The 22,518-nt window shown below is 41.3% G+C and overlaps 1 protein-coding gene across 2 annotated transcripts in view; it reads left to right on the plus strand.

Annotated features, from left to right (window-relative positions):
* LOC124155806 (optomotor-blind protein-like) overlaps nt 1-22,518 on the plus strand; it is a 433,776-nt gene that overhangs the window by 391,951 nt on the left and 19,307 nt on the right. For both annotated transcript variants that reach the window (XM_046529926.1, XM_046529924.1), the window contains exon 5: nt 7,966-8,042. In XM_046529926.1, the coding sequence (XP_046385882.1) occupies nt 7,966-8,042 (77 nt within the window). The remainder of the gene's footprint in view (nt 1-7,965; nt 8,043-22,518) is intronic.

Raw genomic sequence — 22,518 nt, forward strand, 5'->3', positions numbered from 1 at the left:
CAGTTGAAATTTTTTTAAATTTTCAGTGGAATAGTTTGATTAAATACGTATTACGTCGAAAGAATACCCACGTAGCACAACGAATTTTCTCGAAAATCTTTCAATTCTAACCTAGGTATGTGCTAACTTCTGTTCAAATTGCTATTGTTTGAGGGTAGCCAAAGTAATGTGGGAGTCATGAGGAAGGGCATAACTTCGTATCCTCAGAAATATGGAAACGCAGTTTCGCTTAAGGTAAATGAGACTGAAGGAAAATGTGAAGTGGAGTGAAGAGCTTTGAGGGAGAAAAGCAAAGAATAAGAGTACCATTGAGAAAATAGGAAGAGTAAAATAGGAGAACCCTCTTTTTCAAAATTGGAAGGGAAGGATGTCTTCCGGGGACTTAAATAAATATCTCCATGTTTTGTTTTCGTCGTTTTTACGTATCTTGAAGAATAGTATCTTTTGAATCTTAACGGCCGCTGTTTTTATTTCTTTTCTTTTTGCTACCGATTTCTCGCGAAATGAACTCACAACGATTGAAGCAAGAGCTCGAGAAATTACGATTCTGGAAACTGGTCAGCGGAATCGTTTTCTAGTTTTTTTTTCTACGACTATTTCCAATCCAAATTCATGTGCTCTCATTTCAGACTTTCTGTCCGCTAGTCACTTGTCATTTTAACCGTCGCTCTAACGAATAGTTGGGGTGGGAAGTAGAAGAGAGGGGAAGAGTAACGACAGTGGGAGCGATTTACTATGATTTCTTCCCGAGCGACTCATATTTTCCCGATGCGCTGCGGTTGCAATGCGGATGTTTCCTACGGATGGACTTTCGCCGTAGATGTTTTTCAAAATCTAAGGAAAACCAACCTTAAGGAGCAAATAAACGAGATTTATTTATAGAGATATGTAAATATGTATAAGCGCGATATTTGTTGCTACCGCGTTTCAATTCTAATTTGCCGAGTGTTTAAAAGGTATGCATTTCGTGAAGAATTCCGTTTCATCTGCAATGACCACGTAAAAAGCTTTTTTTGTCCATATCTCTGATCTTAAGTCGATGATACTTTTGCTTTATCATTACTCAACATAATATGTCACTATAATGTAGTTGATGTGTCCTTCAAGTTGGCATAGGAGGAATCATGATCTGTTATTTGGTACAGTTTTAATTTCTATCAATTGGGAGTTTTACGTGAAATATACGGGGTTAGTACCTAGACATTTTTATTCAGGAATAATTGTTGCCGCTTTTAGAAATCAACATGTGGAATAGTGATCATTAGTAAAGAATTAAGAGATCATAATTGTTAGGAGAGAGGTTTTAATTACTTTTCAATTCCACCAAAAAGGATTTATTTTACGTTCAAGTTAATGCATGGAAGAACGGTAAATTTTAGCTAGCAGTCCAAAAAAGTAAAATTGCAAAGTTTAATTAATCTAAAACAATTGTTTGAGGAAGAATATATTCAGATAATGAAAATATTTGCGGGCATTGAATTAAGGCGCTTGGAATGAAGCAAAATGAATCGAGTAATTTGAAGTCTCCAGCCGCAGAAAGTTACACATAATTAACGAGTTTGGGGAGTGGTGTTGTATTTGTTTATGCAAATGTAATCCCTCAAAATAAAGTAGCATAAAAGTCCAGTGATCAGGCACTGAAAAAAAAATCCGGTGAAGCAAATTGAAGTGGTTATTTCTTCTGCGCATGTTCGAGAGAAAGGACCTAAATTAAACTTGATGTGAAATTAAATCTTGTTGAAATTTGGTAATTTTTATATCGTTCATTGCTCTAACTTTTATACCAGATGTTTTTCGTTACTCTATTTTATGGGTTCATTCATCGTCCACCAATGAGGACCCCACCCCCGCTATCTCATGCCATGTCCTCAATCTCTTTGGGGAGTCGCACCCTCTATTGCTTATTTGGCATCGTTTTTTCTCCTCTTTACTGCTTTTTTTTCAATCCTTTTGGCGTAAATGATGTCATGGGCACGTTTAAATTGGATGCGTGCGCGTCTCATTATACACGGTCCTTTTTAGACGTCACAAGGGCCAATGGAGAGGGTCAAGAGAGTGGAATGGGTAGCCTCGTATATGGAGAGGCCACGCATTGACACCCCGCGCTGAAAAGGGTATTGTCCACACTCATTCCTCGTGCGTTTCGCGCGTGATAAATATTCACCTTGGATCACGACGCCCGGCGAGGTTATAAAAAAATAGTGCATTGAAAGGTCCAATTAGGTCCGGAGGGCGACACCATAAATTTCGGTCCTGGGAAGATATGCATCTGGGTGAAAGGAGGAAACGAGATGAATCACTCCGATACGGATCTGAACGGGACTATGTTTTCCACGGCCATTTCTGATATATAAACACACGCGGGATCACTCCGTTGGAAGCGTATGCACACACATCGCATCGAGGTTAATGAATGCAGATTAAAACTTTATCAAGGAAATAAGTCTTAAGGTTTCATGGAAAGGAAGAAGGAGAGATAGAAAGAGGGATAGAAAAAAACGCAAGGAGTTTCTTTCGCTCGGCCCCATTAAAGTATTCATGTCGGCAAGGAGATCGTCCGATAGACCATCGTGCGTACTAATTACTTAGCGATGAAAATTTTCTGTTGATTTTTTCCTCTGTAAACGCATAATAAGGTGATTGAGAGACATTCAATGTAGTGGGGTACATCATTATTGCGGGGTAAGTTTTACGAAAGGTATGCAGTCATCTTCGATAGCCTTCTTGATGTTATTTCCTTAAAAATTTAGAATAAAGAGTCTCTTTGGGGAAGGGAGTAGAGAATTTGAGGAGACATATTAATTTTGATATTAAATGCCAATAAAGCGCCATTTTGCTCGAGAGACATTAGTCCGCTTCTTCCACCAAGTATGTTAAGCCCATTGGGAGAAATAGATAACTTGAGTCAATGAATTCAGTTAAAAACGATAGTTTCTGCTGATAAAACTGCCAGCTTTTATATGAGCCCATTTAAAATATGTAGCATGATGGTTGGTGGCGGAGGTTGGCATGCGAACGACCGCCTCCGTATGATCTCTTACCTTTACCGTATGGATAGGCGCACTTAATATTTATATTTTTGAGGCACAGGCCACAATAAAGCTTAAGTTTGTCTTTTACAATTAATTTCCATTGCAATTTGTACTTGGATATGTATTTTACCGTATGAAATATGGAGTAGTTGTCTCCAAAACAAAATATTTTCTCACTGGTCATCCTTTTACGTTTGTATTTCAGTTAATACTTCTTATTCATCGAGGCTCGGGCACCCTTAACCTCCTCCGATTAATTACGCCCTTCTAGCAATTAGAAAAAACTTTAACACGTTTAAGGAGACGGTGGGTAAAGGTTAGGGCGAGGCAAGAATTTTTAGCGATTCACGCGAAAACGGGAATCTGTGGGAAGATGGCCGTGTTTGGCGAATCACATTCTTTCCCCCATTCTGTGATTCCGCGTTCGCTCATTAAGGCGAGAACAATGGCGCAATGGAGGAGTGTGACTCGGCGTTGTTTGGAGGGCTCGTTGTTTAAGGCGTGGGTGAGGGCCAAGCAGGGCCCAAAGGGACATCCTCCCCTCGGGTGGTGGCCTTAAAAGCGCCAATCCGGCAAACGCCTCACACCCTTTGGATTGACTCTCCGCCGCAGACGGCATCAGACGAGCCACCCCACCCTCCCGATCGCCCGAGCACCGCTGACACATACGTGCCGCGCACTGCTGGTACTGAAGGTTCCCCCTCCAAGTCCCCGCCGTCATATAGCGGACCCCTTACACTCGTTTGACACCCCGGGGGCGTTGGGTAAGGCGTGGTGTTTGGCCCTCAGGGCGGGTGACGCCTGCGTCGAAAATGGAAGCTGGGTGTTGCTGAGGTGGTGAACGCTTATGATGGCGCCGAAAATATCAAATTGAATCATAAATATAACAATTTATGGTTTCAGAGCGATGGTTTTATTTCAACTCTAGTGGGTATCATTGCATTTCGACGTTAACGCAAGGTTCAGAGAAGATATATGTTTTTCTTCGAAGATACTTAATTTCCATCCAGAGTTTTGCTGTATATATGTACAACCTGCATTATGAATTGTCGTACAGATTTTGTTAATGTGTTTAATTCGGTGAAAAATAACTGCATGCACGTAATATGAAAATATTATTGGGTATGGATAGCTGAGAATGCAATTGCAATGCCGTCATTAGAAATGCCCCTCAACAGTGAATTCCTCGATGATTTTAGCGATGGGTTCTGAGGTTTTCTTATAAAATATTATTTTATAGGCGAGGGCTCTTTCTCACTTTAGAACATGTAATCTAGAATGATATCCTCTCCTTGAGTTGCCAGCGAGGTCGGTTTTGTAGTCACCATTGTTCGACTGATGAAAGTAAAAATTTGTGAATGAAATTCAGTTGGATAAAAAACTATACGACCACAGGCTCTGTATATAATAATTGTGTCAAACGTTTGTTGAATGAACGCTACGGTGAGTGGAGAGTATATTTATAAAAAGTTACAATTATATCTTTTGTGTGAAGGATCTAAAATTGAAAATTTTAAGCCTTTCCCTAATGGAAAATGACCAAAAATTATGGAAAAAATATCAGCGATAGTCCTGCTAATGATACTGCTGTACAATGAAACTTGCTGACTTGATAAATAACCACTGTGGGATGGTACAAATCATTTATAATTATGTCTTAATTACAACGGAGATGAGGTGCATTAATTGAAGCTTTATCTTGCGGGAGTGACGTGGGGCGTAAATGCGCAAATTAAAATGGACATGGCACTGAGGACCGACTGTAAGGACTTGAGCTAGTGGCTGCACCCGTCCGTTTGTAATTGGCTTGGGGTTGAGAGAAAGAGAGGGAAGGAGGATGGGTATCTTAGGATGGTTGAAATCGGGTCGTAGAAATAGCGAGGAACACACGAGCGCGACTACTTAGCTGGTGGGGATGTTCGGGCGGGGACAAGTTGTGAAACTGGGAACCATCAGTTTTAGCGCCAATCGCGATCCGCGGATGCCTTGAGCCGCGAAAATGTCATGAGCAAGCTTTATTTTTCAACGTCAAATATCTCGCTCAATTTACAGTCATCGCGCGGGGTGACAATGTGCTTGTACGCGTGAAGGTACCAGAAATTAAGCGTTGGTACAATGTGCAACCATGATCGCAAAAACTCTCGGATGGGCTGGCACGACTGGTCAAAAGTTACGCTAAGATACGATAGCGCATGAATACATTTTATTAGCGAGCAAGTATCGTCTGCGTACGGTTTAAAAACGAATTTCACCTCTTTTTAGTTATTTTTAAAAGTTAACTTATTTATAAAAGTTACTTTTTAATTATGCTTTGAAATATGATCGATGATTCCTACAATAATTCTTCTGGGTCGCATTGGGACAAAGAATACCAATCCAGCGTGGTTGGAGGGGTGATAATTGGTTTTTGCCTGTGAACCATTTTGGCTGAGAACAGTGGGCTGGGCTAATCCGGCGTTCAAAGATGGTGAGGATGATAAATCATAAGCAAGATGCCGAGGTGGTGTTGAGCGCAAAAGGGCAGTTCGGAGTTGAGTATCCGCACTGGGGCCGAGTACAGTGACGTCGCGGCGGCGCGGTAGAGTGTTGGGAGCAGGAAATTGAGGCGAGAGCCCGTTGTGTGCGGGAGCGTATGCAGCACCACCACTCCGCGGCGTTGGTGTCGGGGGTGTCACCGTTCTATGGCGCAGAGAGGGGGAGGGGCGTGCGGGAGTGGGAATTAGGAGTAATGGGGGTCGCAGCGGGGCGTGGGGCGGCGAAGGCGGGGGTCCCCTGTGCATGGGATGGAGGATTTCCTGCTTCTTCCCCCCCCCCCCATACACCTCCCATCACCTCATATTTTTTCTTTTATTTTTCCATTTTTTTTTTTTAATTTTTGTGTCCCCTGTCGCAGCAGCCATTACGGGGTACTTCCTGTTGGCAGCCCGGCCCGTGAAACGCATCTCCCGTTACACGCATACACAATCCACCCCACTTTCTACTGTTCCATGCTCCCTTTTTGTGGCGGAAAATTATTGTTTTTGCGCTGGACGTATGTTGTTTTTTTTTTTGTCCCCGCATGTCGTGAAAATCCTCCGGTCGGCTAATGGCGTAAAGTGAGAATTTTTCAGTTTTCCCGTTTTAATGGTAGCCGCGAAAAAATGATGGGCATAGTGGTATGACCGCTCCTCGTCCTATTTTTAATAATTTGTCAAATTTTTTAATTTGTTCTGTTGGCACGGTAACCGAAGCGAGAAAATGTCACGGGTGCGCTATGCTTTTCTTGATGCCAAGAATTCTATTTTACATTTGTTGTTACCCTCTATCCCCGATACGGTGGGAGCTGATGTCATTATACAATTTTCTGTCCTTTCCATGTGCTGTAAGGATAGAATGGGTCATTATGTGACTCATTTTTTTTTACTTTATATTTTTTACCTTACGCTTTTTTATCCTGGTTTAGCGTAAATTTTGGCGTAGCAGAATAAACCAAAGTACACCGTTCTTTCTATTTTCTAGGAATTCAGTGCCTACAAACTTTTGGGTATTGTGTTCCATAATCAGCGACAGAAATCCATGTTAGTTCAGCGTCCCGTTGGAAATAAATTAGTTTTGAAAGCGCAGTCATTACTGTTGTGCGATAGAGTAGGCAAGCAAAGGCTCTCATCTTTCCATTGTGACTACGAGGATCTCCTAGTTTGCTACTACAGTAAACTTCTTTGCCCTCTTCTCATCTATTTATTTTTCAAAACCCAACAGTACAGAAAACATCTCCACACACTCATTATTTCCGTGGCTCATATCTATTATTCAAAAAACTTTTATTTGGCAATCCGTTCACCTCTCACACGAAGGATGAAATATCTCACCGGAGCCATTCTTCTCCTGGGCCTTCATAATTTAAACACGCAATCTATAAGGCGATCTGCCTACTACCCTCAGTTTCTCACTCTTTATATTTTTATATTTTTGAGAGAGAGAGAGAGAATTTGAAGTCAGGGTTTTTTTTGAGAGGTAGGCTGGGGGTTTGCATCCACGACGAAAGGAAGGAGGATCTGGAATAATGGGAGAGGAGCTAGTTCATTGTTGGTCGCCATGTTTTGTTCCTCGTGTTCCAACCACCCCTCATCCCCTGCCACTATCCTTCACTCCGTCCTTGTCTTCTCTAGCGCGCGCTCCCAGCACTCAAAACCGCCCCCCCCCTCCCTGTACTCTTGCATCCCCCCCCCTGCGTCTCATCTTCACCCTCCTGGCCTACCGCTCTCTCCCAACCCCCGAAAAAAAACCATTTCCGACCGCGTTATACACCCCCTCTCTCCCGCGTCCCACAAGTCAGGCTGATGCTTCAAAATGACAGGAGAGGCCAAAATGGAGGATAGCTCCTCTTCTTTCCTACAGCGTCCATTCTGCAATTTGAGGGAATATATAACGAACTATCTCCTCTTGACTTTGAAAAGAGGCTTTATCTAATTGGAGAGCGGGAGCGAAACGTCTGTTTTTTTAAATATTCGTCATGTAAGATGGTAATTAGTGTAGCTACGACCAGGGTCGTATGTTCTAATATTGGTTGCTAATGCTTGTATACGTGTCGTGTTATTTATTTACTACTTTTAAATTAAAGGGCTGGATGTAAATTTCTAACCGGAATCGATGTTGGGGAATGTTAACCCCACGGTGTTGGGATATAATTGATACACTTCCGCCTGTGTATAACGTGATTTTATAATTACAACAAAGAGTAGCTTTCTCTCTCTTGGGTGATTTTTTGCTCATTTCCAATTGGTTTTACTCTTCGATAGTTACACAGTGTTACACGTTTGGTAATGCAAATGTGGGAATTAATTTGCTTCCGTGACAATTAAAAATAGTTTTTTTAGTGAATAAATCAGTGTTGCTCTTACCGGACGTTAATTAATTGTTAATTTTATTTTTTCTTCTTGTTTTCTCCAATCAGATCACGCAGCTGAAGATCGATAACAACCCATTCGCGAAAGGCTTCAGGGATACTGGCGCTGGAAAGCGGGAAAAGAAGTGAGTACAGAAATAAGCTGTCAAGATAGTGGGAAATACGTATTCAGCTATTATGGCGTCCTGTTTTCATTAAAAAAATATAAGAAATATATGGCATATCAACATTTATTTCTTGGCTGTGAAACTGAAACAGTTTTATGCATGTAATATCTAACACTGCATTATGTTGGAAAACCATTGGACTCGATTGATATTTCTGATTGAGCGTAATTAAATATCATTTTAATGGGTCGAAAAATCAAATATTTCAGTTTGAGCAACATAGTTTCAATAGATTGATTTGTGAATTCCATGCATCTTCGTGCTACCCCGCTTGATACAGAATGGTCATGTGGTAAGTACTGCTTGGACACCAGCGTTGTACAGAAAAAAGAGGTCTATGAGACCGATGTTGAGGTTGCCATGATAGATCAGTTTTTTTATGATCATTAATTGCACATCAAAACATGTATTTTTTGTATCATCTATTTCTTTTTGGCCACCACCCCTTGATCTCGTTAATTATACTTCAAACTTTATGTTTCACGACCCCTTATTATATATATATATTTTTTTTTAGATCACCCACATCTCGTGATCTAAAAAAAAAATATATATGTTAATTATACTTATTTACGTAAAATTTCCTTATTTTAGGTATCATTAATATTTCTATAGAGCTACTATTCACTTATATACATTTTTTTCTGTCACGTCTACAAATATAGTTCGGCGTCAAAATTGTGCGGATTTCATTTTTTTTACCTCGTGCATACAATTGAGGAAGTCTTTTTTTGATGGCGGAAATTAAATTCTTCGGTGCATGGAGATAGCGTCTGGGGTCGAAGAGGCGTGAATGGGTTAATCATATTCAATGCATTTCGCCCTCGCTGCCCCTTGCCTTTCCTATCCGGTCCACTCCACTGCCACGGGCAGCCAGACTCTCCTTCCTTTCCTAAATTTTTAGTTCTGCCCCGGGGCTATGTCATCACCTGCGTCCGCTGAGCGCTCTCACAATTCACCCCTCCCACCTCCTTCTCATACCTACTTCCGTCAGCCTCCTAGGAGCACATTCCCACGAACCCCTTGTGTTCTCCGCCCCTTCGTTCCCTCAACCGCCGTCGTACCCTTTGCGCGGAAAAGAGGAAGATTCGGGAAGGAAGTTATGACGTCTTCTCACCCCTTTCTTTCACCTCTGTTTTTTCATTTCCCTCCGCCGTTCTCGCGGGTCTTTCTCACCTCATCATGGACGTACCCAGCGGGGTGTAGAGGGGACAACTGCCCCCCCCCCCGCCCTAGAAGCGAAAATAAATTTAGTTCAAAACAAAAGTTAGGATCAAATTTTTCTTTTGAAGAAAAATGATATTGGTATAAGACACGGAACTAAAATGGAAATCATTATTGTTTCAAGCAATTATTAATTATATTTCAATAATATTTCAATGAATTAATTATAAAAACTTATAAATTGCTGTCATAATTTCCTTAAAATTATGGTTTCATTAACCTTTTCTGTGCAAAAAAGTTACAACTCGAACGACCACAGCTAGTTTAGCCCCCCCCCCCCCCCCCCCAGTTTTGATTCTGGGTGCGCCCATGCTCCTCATTATATTTGACCAGGGGTTTATCCTATCTTGAGGGGACATCACGGCACAGGAGTCATGGAACCTTAAGTGATACGAGGTAGAGTCAACTGGACCAAACATAGTGACGGGGAGATCGTATTGACAAGTACTGAACTTCATTCCTCTTTGTCCTCATTTTTTTCTTTTTCGTCGATTTGATTAATTTATTTAAATCGTTTCTCAACTCCTCATCTTGATCATCCGAATGTCTATTAATTCTTCCTTCATCTGTTAAATATCAATGAGGAAAAGCAGTGACATCGTTTTTGTTAATTTTTGGCGGATTATTTTAAACAAAACAAATCGTATTACGATTATCGCTTCATTAGGGAAAAGTAAGCATTTTCGCACCTTAAAACCCTTTGATGAATCTATTATCGGCTTTAATTTTTGCTTTCTTAGAGAGATAGTTCTGTTGGTAAAGAGCTATAATGAACATACTTTGTATTACATTGAACCATTATTAAACCGTGGCAATAATCATGATGTGGTGCTAGATATATTTCCTGCGGAGTTTACAATATTCATAGTTTCTGGTGGCCTCAACTAGTGAAAACAATCAATTTAAAATGACCCTATAAAAATTACATTTTTACCCAATCGGCGGCCATATGATGAAAAGAAGCTGTGTATTACCCTTGGATGTTAGAGAGCCATCACAGAATCTTGGAAATTTTCTTGATACTTTCTTGTAAAATAGTATATTTGAAATTATTTTAAGATTAAAAGTCGCTATTTACTTAGCGTTTGAGATGCAGGAAATGAATCTCCATCCTTTTGCAGTAAGCTGGTCATGAAGCTCTTCCTGCGTCTTCCCATTTTTATATCTGGCTTAAAATAAGCGAAATAATCAGATGGAAGATTAATAAATAAATCGAAGCAGCCTTGGTTCGCTTGCACTAGTGATTCTTTGAGTGAAAGCTAGTGTAAAAGATACAATGGCGATGTGCCTTCAATAAGATAGCCAATTTGTGGCAAGGCATTTTTATCTCCCAAATTTCTTCATTTTCCTTTTTATCTTACGCATTATTTCTATTGAATAATCGCTTCTATAGGTGCTTTACAGCCATGAAGTTTAGAAGTACAAATTGGAATTGCAATGAGCTCTTTGAAAGGAAGAAAGTAAATCAAACATTCTCACCGCCGAATAGTCTTTGTCGTCTCCATTGTGTGCTCATTACGGCCGCGCGTGCCATTTTCCCCGATCATGCCAAAGGGCGCATGCGTGCCTCCCACTCGATCTCGAGTGACGCTTCGAGAGCACGACCAGGGCCGTGATCGTGCCCCCGGTTCGGTTCACGCCCCGCGCACAACAGACACCCTCGCGACCGTCCGTCCTCTCTCCAGCTGTCGTCCTCATTGAAGATGACAGCAGACTTCCACGGTCGCCGCGGGGTGTCTCCGGGGGGCATTGTACCCCCCGATTCGGGGGTGCTGGGCGAAGCGGGGGCGAGGCGCCTCAAAAGCCGGAAAAAAAGCCCACGCACCCCCGCTGGGCTGGGGGTCATTGAGGGTGAGAAGAGTGAGCTTGGGGGGGGTGTCCTATCGCAATAATGGGAAGGCCTTTTCCGCGCTAGGATTTCGCCCCATTGGCGGGGTGCTGGGTTTTTCGCACGTCTCCGGGTGACAGGGGGGGCGGGCATACGTTGTTGAAAGCGAACGGATGCGAGCATAACATGGTGGACCAAAAGTCATGAGGTTTATCACAATGGTGGTCGTTCCTGTCTCTATCTTTGCCAATTAATATCCTGAATTTAGCGAATACATCCCGACGGAATATGAACATTCAATTGTAAGCTAGCATTTAAATTTTATTTCTGCTAACTCATATATTTTTCGATGAATTTTGATTTCGAGCCGTATGATAAGTTGGAGTCGTATATTGAATTCGAATCGGAGGCGAAGTTAGAAAATGAAAAGTTGTGTTTATTATCATTATTAGCTTTTCTATTCCTACATCTCCCCAATATAATATTCTTGCCTAATATTGTAAAACTGCTCATTATGTTTGGATTTTGCCCTGAGTGCCTGTTATATTCCTATGAGTGGATAATTACTATTTGTTTCACTTAGCCTCGTTACACAAACTTTCCGTGCTCAACATTATTTATTTAGCTCTTTAATTTTCGGTCATATTTACTTAAATCTATTAATTCTTTCGTGTTTTATATAATTCGCAAGTCTACTAATATCAGGTATTTAAAGTCGTCTTCGTTTACTTGGGAGTTCTTTACTGAGCTGCCTTTCACTCGTCGAAAATAAATTCTCCGTGGTCAACTTTCTTTGTCCTCGAGTAACGGTGGGTGGACATCAGTCAGGCCTGAAATAATAATGGGCATTTGACTCCCGTGTACTCCGGCATAGTTTTGAAAGATTAAACTCCGGAGACAAAACGGCGTAGAACAAAACTTGGTAGGCGGGAAGGCTAGTGCTTACAAATGGCCCTAAGTTTTCTGGGCACAAACGCTTAACAAGACAAGGGAGTCGGACAAAGGGTTTATTTCCATCCCAGCCCACCATTGTCATATCCCTTCCAAAAGGGACGGCAAAAGCCTTTAAGGGACCTTCCACCTCCCCCGGGGTCAAGGGAATGAGGACTTTTCAGGATCTCCTTCCGGGGTTTACAGACGTGCCTGCCTGCTTGGCTGTAATGCGGAGGAAAGAAGAGGCGAAAGATGCGAGCATTCTTCCTCGTGCCGATTTCTACTCAATGGTTAATTTCCTTGCACTACCTTTCCTTCCTGCCAGCGAAGATTCTTCCTCTTTTTCCTCCAGAAAGTCGAATTTAGGGATAAGGGAGAAGACTTGAATGCTTCACGTTTCTCTCTCCCTCTCCTACCCCTTTCTTTCTACTCGTACCTTCTGTATTAGTAATTTCTTTCATAAATCTTTTCAGTACGTCATTATCTTACCTCTGGAATAATCTCTCAGATGTCTGAATAGAGTATTCCTACACTGAAATTATTTAAGACCATTTTTAGCTCATTCCTTAGTATCATCATAAATCATTCATAGTGAGGGAAAAAGAGTTAATATATTAATTTAGTCAGTGGCGCAGCAAAGGGGGGGTTTCTGCGCCTATGAATTTAGTTATAGTATATTAATTTCAGCACTTTTATTGTCAGTGGTAACCTTGACATTGCCTGAGATTTCGTACTAGTTCATTGATTTCTAGGTCGCTATTTTATTATCATTCTTTTTATTGATTCTGTGCTAATGCAACGAGGAAGATTTATAAGGAAAGCGAAAATTTGGTGATGTAACAATTTAAATAATTTTATCAAACCCTCAAGAAATTTACGGGGGAAATACGTACAATAAATTTTGAAAGCCGATTTATGTATTTAATTATTGGATGTAGTAGCTCTTAATAGTTTTAGCTATTATGGTCGATGAATTTATATTCGACATTTTGCTGGACTTTGCCCCAAGGCGATAAATTCTTTTTCTCTTCTCCCTCCATTATGATCCTCCTCTTCAAAAAGCCGTATTTTTCCGGTTACACGACCCCATAACTTCCCTTCCAGCCCCCCAAGTACATGCGACCAACGTTTTTCTCCCGGGGAGGAGGATTTTTGAGCCTCCGGAAGAGAGTGGTTGGCCGCGCCCCCCCCAGAAACCCACCTTCCCTCACGTTTTCTATTATTCCTTCCCTCTTCTTCCCACATTGTCTCTCCATTCTCCTCCGATTCAGCGACCACTTCCGTTCACGTGCGACTGTTAATTTGATTGGGCCCTTGTGCGGGGCGCGTCCCGCGAGAAAGAAGGACTCCCGCTCAATTTTTTTTAGGTCCGCGCGTGTTTCTCAGCCTCCGTTATGGCGTCTGCAACGGGGAAGGGGTCTGGCCGACTGAGCAAAGCTGTGTTACGGCATATCGAAGAAAGATCTGGCTTGTCTATTATTATGTAATCCCTTGAGCTTAGGGTTTGTACTTTTTTTCTTTGAGAAGTGTATTCGGCATTCGTTTCGTGGAAAAAATTACCCATATTTTTCGGAAGAGTGGAAATTCATTATTATTTGTGACTGGTCGCAGTTATGTTTGTGGGTATGGGCGTATCAAATTTTGTCTTACATTCCGCCCGTCATTTCTGTATGGATTGTAAGGTGTTTCATACTTCTCCTATGTATCACCGAAACATTCGAATCTGAGCAGCATCCGTTTAAGTTACTTAGTGTAGGGTATATTTAAATAGTATTGAAGATTAATAATGAATTGACCTCATCCCGTTTGGTCACCATTTCTGCTATCAATATTAGATTGGTCAAATATTTGGTCAGATTTTAATGGATAAAAAATATTTTATCTTATTTTTTAATATTATAAGTTGTCTACTCGTGTTCCTAGTCGAAAATCCACCTATGTTAGTCCCAGTTTTATGAGAAATGTTGATTCATTCCTTTCAATATTATTCGTAGTTATTTTGTTCATTTAATTTAATGTACTTGATGCCACTGTATTTATAGCATACTAAAAATGATTTAAGTCTTTCATCGCGCTTTTATGCAGAATTCCCTGATAATATTACGCTCCCCAGTCAGAGCTAACGTAATCCTTTAAAAAGTACAACGATCAAGCGCGTCAATCGTCCTTGTGCTTTTTTATCACCCTAATGTGTAACCAGTGCAGACCGTCTGATTCAGTGTTCGTACACATGCCGCCGGTTTTTTTTCCTCTCTTTTAACTTCCACGGCTGCTCATGGGGTTTCAACGGATGGAGAGACGGTTATGAAGTAAATAGGATGTCTGCTGACGTATAGGTTAGCTGTTTGGCTCGGGTAATAGACTTCGTGCTTTAGACTCATTCGCTTCGATAGATATGTGGAAAGGAGCGGGAAAGGGGTAAGACTTCTTTCTTCTCCCGCGTTAGCAGGTCACTGTGAGTTACACGCGGGGGGAAACCTTTCACACGTGTCAGAAGTAAAGGGGTTTCCGTGCAATGTGGGGATTCTCGGCTTTCACTGCTTAGCTCTGATTCTTTTTTACATCTGTTGAAGCTGCATGTAGTGTCTTAGTTTTCAAGGGAAATGAGGAAAGGGGTAAATAATTTTCAGTTTCCTCTTCGGTAGCTTTTTTGTTATGCATGATAATCTAAATATCGCTAATCGGAGAAAAAATTATATAGATATCAAATTACATTGAAAACCTAACGATCTTATAGAGGAATTCGACTACAACACTTGATTTAAGTGAAAAATGTACTCTTAAATCTCATCCACAATGTTTGATAAAGGGAATTCAGCGATTTTTGGGAAATTTTTCATAGTTTTTTTATCTTTTCAGACGAAGTGTTCCCTATCATAATTAAATGATAAATAGATTAGTCGCCTTTCTGACCCAGGAAGTTTTTGAAACTTGAAGACCTCGCCTGTAAACCCAGCTTAAAAAGGTTTACGAGCACTTTTAAGGTTGTACGGATGTAAGACCCCTGACATGTGGATTGAAAGGAGAACACGTGCAGGAATCTATCTTTGTGGCACCAGAGTCTTAGCCTAATTAACTAATGATAAATATCGTGTGGCCAGTTTGATGTGAGCTGTTTGTTACAATAAGAATATATATTTTCTCGATCCTCCTGGGAAAACTGCGTGAGGTTTCAAGCGCGTAAAATTCCATTAACATAAAAAAATAAACCGTGTATTTAAGTGAACATAAGCGATGGCGGTATCTGACAGAAAACTTTTATGAAACAAAATATTTTCATTGATTTTTTATAACATATTGCAGTGCTTCATTGCACTACTGTAAAAAAGGCATGCAAATTTTTTTTTCAATGTTTCGGTAATAATTTTACGTCTACTCACAGTAAATATCTCAAAAATATGTTGATCGCAGTGTACGACTAGATTTCATGTATCTTTTCAGTTATATTTTTGGTGATATTCCGAAGTTGTCAGCAATGAAGAGTATTTTTTTTGTTTTAAATTATCAATGATAAAAGCATTTAAAATTTTATATTTTAATTATATCGTGTTAACTCCTCAGTTGGGATTGTGTGAATGAGCTGATGGGGTGAGGGTGTGAGTCGGGTTGTCTAACCTCCACGGGGCGCCAGTTTTCTCTCTCTCTCTTTTTCCTCCTCCCAGGAACCGCCATCTTATTCCCCCGCTGGATCATCTCAAAGCGACGCTCTCTGCCATTCAAAAGAGCCCTCACCACTCCCATAATACACCCCTCAGGACGTCCCCGTCACCACTCCTCCACTTCCGTGTGAAATTGGGACTTTTCACGCACGTCGAAGTGCCAAGCTCTCTGCTTTTTTTTTATCCTTACCCTGCCATCGGGGAAGAAGGACCCTCCGCTGCCCTTTCGCCCTTCGAGAAATCTGTCATCCTTGCCCTCTCACGAACCATTCTTCCTCCACCCCCTTCCACCCGCCAAGCCTTTCAAGACCATCCTCGCCTTCTTCGCCTCGTCACGCAGCTTCAACGAGATTTTTCACTCAATCCTCCAATTACAACTCTCCCTTAGTTCTGCTCGATTTAGCATTAAATCTTTCTTAACTTCAATTGCGTGGCCTCTAACTGATGTCATGAACTGCTATACGGCATCAGTTCTCTTGCCTGGAATAATAGATTTTTGTTTTTTATATTTGGGATCAATTAATCATGATATTGTGACGTATTTCTTGAGAAACCTAGTTCACTTCTAATACACCTGTGTGTAATTTGTAATTGATGCAGCACATGCATTATGCTTAGCAAATTACGGTGGCAGCAGGGTAAAGTCCTCGCCTGCTCAACCTAAGGTCACGAGTTTGAGTACCGCCTTCGTAGGTTGTCCCTATCAAGGGCATGGATGTTCGTTTACTTTTAATCGTTAAATTTTAATATAACACTGATGTAATAGGTCAAGTAGCGCTGTTTTTTGTTGGTGTGGCAACGAATAATATTTTAAAAATTGATAATAAACTTTAAATTGCGGATTTTAATCAAGTCATAATTAATTTTGTATTTAGTTAACTTCCACAGAGTTAATCCTCAAAAAATTACCTACTCAAATTCCATCAAATTACGTTTAAGGAAGTATAGCTTATACACATTTCACACTTAACCTTGCTGAAGTTCGTGTCATTGTTGGGCTCAGAAAATCATTTTACGAATACGGAAGCCTCAGGAAAATACGGGAGGGTTGGCAACCCTTCTTGCTCGTTTGAGGGTGGAGCACTCCAAAACCCTCTGCCCCTCCTCCTTTCCCTCTGCAGCTCTACTTCCGGGCCCTTGAGCCACCAAATACACTCCTCCCACGATCTCCCGCTTCTCTCCGCTCTAAACTACCACATATCCCCGTGGCCCTTAAAAAAAAAAAAATTCCACCCTCTCCCATAAATACATAGCTTTCGTTTCCCCCAAAAAACGCGAACACAATGGGATCCTGCGCGCGGGTCCAGAATGGTTTTTCATCTCGCTCCACGGTGCCAGTGTTCCTTCGAGGAATCGGATACAGTTGCGCAGGATGGAGAGTTTGAGGAAACAAGGTGGCGCTTTCGGGGGTTTAGTTCTTTTTATTGCTACTGCGGGGCGGGAGGGTCGCCGGCTTGGAGACATAATGGCCTTTACACGAATCGGGAGCCGCCAAGTGGGGAATTTTCCGCTTCCTTCCTGCAGCGGGAGCGAAGAATATCTCTATCCGCATTCATTTCTATATTCCGTCTCCTCTCCTCTCGATCCAATGGGAACATCGCCATCCTTATCGTCTGATTGGCTCACTCCTCCAAGTGCCCTGCATAATTCATGGGGAGGCAATTGGTGTCCCCTTTCCTTATTCTCTTTTCTTCGAAGGAATCCCGTGCGAAAAGATTTGGTCGGAAAAATATGGAAATTGGCAGGATCAAGGGTTCTTCAGGAGTGCTCTTGCTTTTAAGCAAGCTAAGTCACCGCCTCAGGGTTTCTTTCGTTATTATTGTTTTCGATGGCTAATCCTCGATTTGCAATTTTTCTTTGTGACTTTTCGAGTCAGAAAAAAAAAAATATTTATACCCGTATTTAATTGCATACTGGGAATTGGGAATTTGGGGGTTTGATTTTTGTATTCTTTGATCTCGGAAATCAAGTCTTTTGGAAAAGTATTTTGATGTATCGGATAGATGTAGGAGGGAAATTTTACCATATCAAAGTAGAAGAAATATTATTGACGTCTTATCACCTACACCTGATGTGCTATAATGTAGTCTACGATATAATTTCGGTTTCAGAACATAACTTGCAGTTATCTATTATCAAATCATGAAGCATATTTAGCGACCTAAGCGTACTGTCTGGTTCAAGTGCTTTTTGTGAAAGATACGTCATGTAAGGCATGAAAATAGAGGAATGAACAATGGGTTCACGCCTAGGGTGTGAAACAAAAAACAATACCAGCAGATTTAACCAGCAAGTATCCCTTTGAGGATGTTCACGAGCAAACTCCCCGGTTCCGACATAATGTACGTACCACTCCACCACTTAATCCTGCTCCATCAGCGTGTCCAAACCATTTCGTGGCACTGCCCCTACTTGTTTCTGCTCCATTCATTTCACCTTTTGTGGCTCGCCCTCGTCTAGAGCGTCAGATTTTTAACGCCCGCTGATTTGGCCATTGTTTTACTTCACGCGCCGGGTGTGACAAAAGGGGAACTCGGAGTTTGAGATTTATGCACCCAATATTTCAAGTGACATACCCCCCATCGGACATAAAAGAGCCTCCTCACTCGGCCGTTAAATATTCCTAGAGGTGTGAAAAAAACTCCTTTCGATGTCAATTTGTTTCAGATTCGATGAGCTGAAAGGATGTCGATGGGTTTAGAGTGCATGACTCTTTGTCTACGCTTGGCGAATGTAACCAACGTGGAGGATCAGTCTTTTATTTTGGGGATGCTCATGTCGTACTGAATATTCAGTGGTTACGATCGTTACCCTGTTTATTTTAATTTTTTTTTGTAGATCCGGTTTCATTTCAATTTGTTTTTTTAATTAAATACCATCACTTACTTCACACTTCTCCAAAGATCCATGTTTTATAAAAAAAATACTTTGTTTTGGTGAAACTTATAGTACTACAGTTGAATATTATCTCAGATTTAGCAGAGCCAGGTGACTTCTCGTTGTTTCTTTCTGACATTTAACATCGACTCGCACTGTAAGTATTAAAAACCCTGCTAATGACTAAGTAAATCTTCAATAAGATATTGCTAAGTAGTAATGCCGCAATAATTATTCAAAGTGAGCGAATCTATCCGCTCACACATAATTACGTGCAGATGGTGCAAACATTTTGTTCCTACATATGAGGCTATTGTCTTAAATGGCATTTATAGAATAGATACTTCGGCACGCGCCTGTCAAATAAAATACAAGTGCGGTCACCATCAAATACTTCGGAGAAGTCGTAGGCGATAAAATGCGCAAGTGATGGCGTGACTTTGATTAAAACTCCCCATCTAAACGGTGGCTTTTATTTTAATTGCGGCTCGGTGTGCATGCAACTCATTCAGGTCATATTTTAAGTTAGTTGTTCTCAAGTCCTTGACATCGATGTGTATCTACTCTTGGGAGCTTACGTTGCTCTTTGTGCTCTGGCAACATTAGTTACTCCGAGATTACGGGAGGTGGAGAAACGGTGTCTGCCCGTTGTGATATAACCTCTAAAGAAAATATTTTTTTTCCATCACATGAGGATTTCAATTGGTTCATTTAAGAAATCATTTTCATTTTTTTTTAAAGACTTCTCGCTAGCCCACTCCATTTAACGCTGACGTTTTTTATGAAACAATCCCGCCTGATGATGACTGCCTAGTGTATTTTCCCCTGAGGAAAGCAATGGTATCTCAGGGTTTTGCATATCCTCAAACCTAGTTAAGGGTTTGTAGAAGCAAAAATGCTGTGCAATCGATATGAGTCCATTTACACAGGTCACGGGTACCTTAACTATGGGCCAATTTTGGTAAAAAATAAAAGAATAATTACATATTTTCTAACTGCCTTAAGGGAGGAGTTTCCGTTGTAATTTCGGTAGTTGAAAATTGAATTAAATTGAATATCAATAAATATGTACAAAGTTAAGCCCTGAGGATGGTTTAAAATAAACATAAACGTTGGCTAAAACTTTTTTTGCGTAACATACATTGACCTAACCTCCAAGAGCTATTTTAACATGAATTAAACGAGGTCAAGATAAGGAAAAAAATAAATAGTTAAAAATAATAACATTAAGAAGGTGACTTAATGTTAGTAGTCTCATTGGTCAGACATCAATGACCAGTATCTAACTTGCTCGAGGAAAATTGTAATTTTTTTCGCATATTTATGGTGAATTTTTATTCTCACTAATTTCTAATAATTCGTGTTTGGATGAAAGCATTTCTCGTTTTAGCTCCCAAGTTCACTTCTTTATCATGCTCTATATCAAGAAATTATTATGCCAGCGAATAGATGTTTTTCTTGTAATATACTCGCCTGTGTGCTCTAGCTATTGATCCCTAAGTTATGCATGGGCTTCCAAACTGCCTCAAGTAGTCACCAGTAGTTTCAACATTCGCGTCTCACACGTCATTCACCCGTCGTGAACTTCGAACAAAGCGCGTTAAGCGTCCAAAGAGGACCTCGAGAGAGAGAGGCCACGATCCTTCCGGCTTCGCATGCGGGCGTCCCGACTTAACAATTGGCGACCGCGGACCGCCTTTTCTTAGCGGACACAAAGCGGGTCAGAAAGACCCCGTCGGCTCGGGTCTCGGGAAGTGTCGCAGGCGGGGGCGAAGTCAATTCATTGCCCAATCCCTAGCTCCCACTCGATTGTGTCAAACCGAGTTATTAGTGTCAAAACGTTTTCAAAACCGTCCATTTTCTGCCCTCGCCTAAGTGGCCGCCCGGCAGCGCGTGACATGTATCCCGCCTTGCGCCTCTTGGAGTTGGTGGTCGGGGAGTGGAGAGGGGGTTTGGAGGCTTACCAACCTCCTCAAACCCAGATCACTTGTGTTAACACGATCAGAGTTGCTGTATTGCACACGAGCCAATGTCTTTGGACATTTATACTTGTGCACTCTACGAACACAAGGATTGGTCAAACAGGAGAGGAATTGTGCTATGCACTGTTTGGAAATTTATTTAAGTTTCGATCGACATCTGTGAAATTTTACGTTGAAGAATTACTTAAGATTTTAACTGTTTTCTCGCAGTTAATGCGACGATTGGGAAGGTGCCATGTCCATAACGCATCAATTTCTGACAATCCAACGGAGGTTTTTTCAAGATTCAATTAATTTTTCATCATATCTACTGTTAGGCAGAAGGGACTTCATTATTTTTCATGGGATAACATGTTCACTTTAACTTGTGTAATTGAATTCTAATAAAATCCGTAAATAAAAATCCTCAGCATATGTATCCATGAATAGTGGCCTGTAGGAAGAAACTGGCCCCGTACCATTAATAAAGTATGAAATTCGCATGCCTTTGGCTTAGTCCGGGGTGAGCTCTTCTCTCACCAAACGAAACCAACTTATAGTTAAATCACTTACTGAAACAATTCTCTTCTTACCTGCACTTTATACTTTCGCTGGTGCCAGGATGTATTAACCGCGCAATCGTTATCTTCTCTACCCCTTCTCCACTTCCCGTGATATCACGATCCATCTCTTAGATAACTACTCTTTCTTCCCTCCCTTCCCAACCTTCTTTCTCTCTTCCACACCGCTTATAAACTTCGCTTCCCACTCGGCAGGGGGGCATTCGCTCCGTTTCTCCCCCTCTCCGCGATCCCCTCCCCCCTGCCCGTTCGTGCATGCATAATCACACGCTGCCCCCCGCCAAGGTGAAGAGTGCCACCGAATAGGACGTGCAATGGTTCGGGAGCAGCCCTTTCAAACGGAAGGATATCTCGGGAGGAGGTGTGGGATAGGACCACCACCACCACCACCTTTTGCATATAAAGACTCACACCCGTTGCCGCCCTCTACAGCTAAGCAATCCTTTCCCTCCCCATCCCCCCCCCGTATAGCCTCCCCAATTTCCTCTCCTCTTCTCGTTCTTCTCCATTCTTTACCGTTTGTGCGGTTTGACCTTTGTGAACAATAGAGGGCTGCGACCTACCCGCCACCTCAGGTGGAGAGAGCCGTGAAGTTTGACGAGTTTGAACGGTCGTCGGTGACGTCAGTCGGTCCCCAAAGGGGACCCAAGTAAATGAAAAGAAGTGGAGAAGTAACGGAGGTAGTATGATAAAGCTTCCCGTCTTTCGTCGACATTCAATCGTTGCGTGAATTTGCGCGATTTAATTTTTTCTTCTTATCGCTCTCGATGACTAGTTTAGCTCTAAGAATGCGTCATGTTTGCATTCTTCTTTTTGAAGATATCTTTGGCAATCACTTCAGAGCTTTCTTAGTGGAGACTGTATTCAAAGTGATTGCCACGTGTAAGATTTATCGTAAATTTCGTATTAGTTCGTGGTGTGGTCAGAATGTGTCGCATAAAAACAATTATTTGAATTTCATGTGTTATGAGTTGTTAATTTTTACTTCAGTTATGCTAGAAACTCGTAAAATATCTCTTCATTTGAAAATTTATTTTCTCAAAATTAAGTAGATTACATATTTTACCTAAGGAGCAGGGCTTGATGATAGGAGCACGACTTGAAAAAATAGTTCAGCCTTACACGGAACTGAAGGAGATTCATTGTGAGAAAGGACACAACCCTTGGTGATTATTTTCATGATAACGTTCCAATTCAATATTTCACGATTCATGATCGCACCGAATGCTCGTGCGTGAATCGTGAGCTAATGTTTCGGTCAGTCCTTAACTCACCTCAACCAGTCAGTTTGCAAAAACAATTAAAGTGAAATGGCGCAGATGTAACGTTGTCGTTTGTAGTGTTATTTGTGTGACTAGGAAGCTTGATAAC

Source organism: Ischnura elegans, chromosome 3 (genome assembly GCF_921293095.1).
Source record: "Ischnura elegans chromosome 3, ioIscEleg1.1, whole genome shotgun sequence".
Taxonomy (NCBI): domain Eukaryota; kingdom Metazoa; phylum Arthropoda; class Insecta; order Odonata; family Coenagrionidae; genus Ischnura; species Ischnura elegans.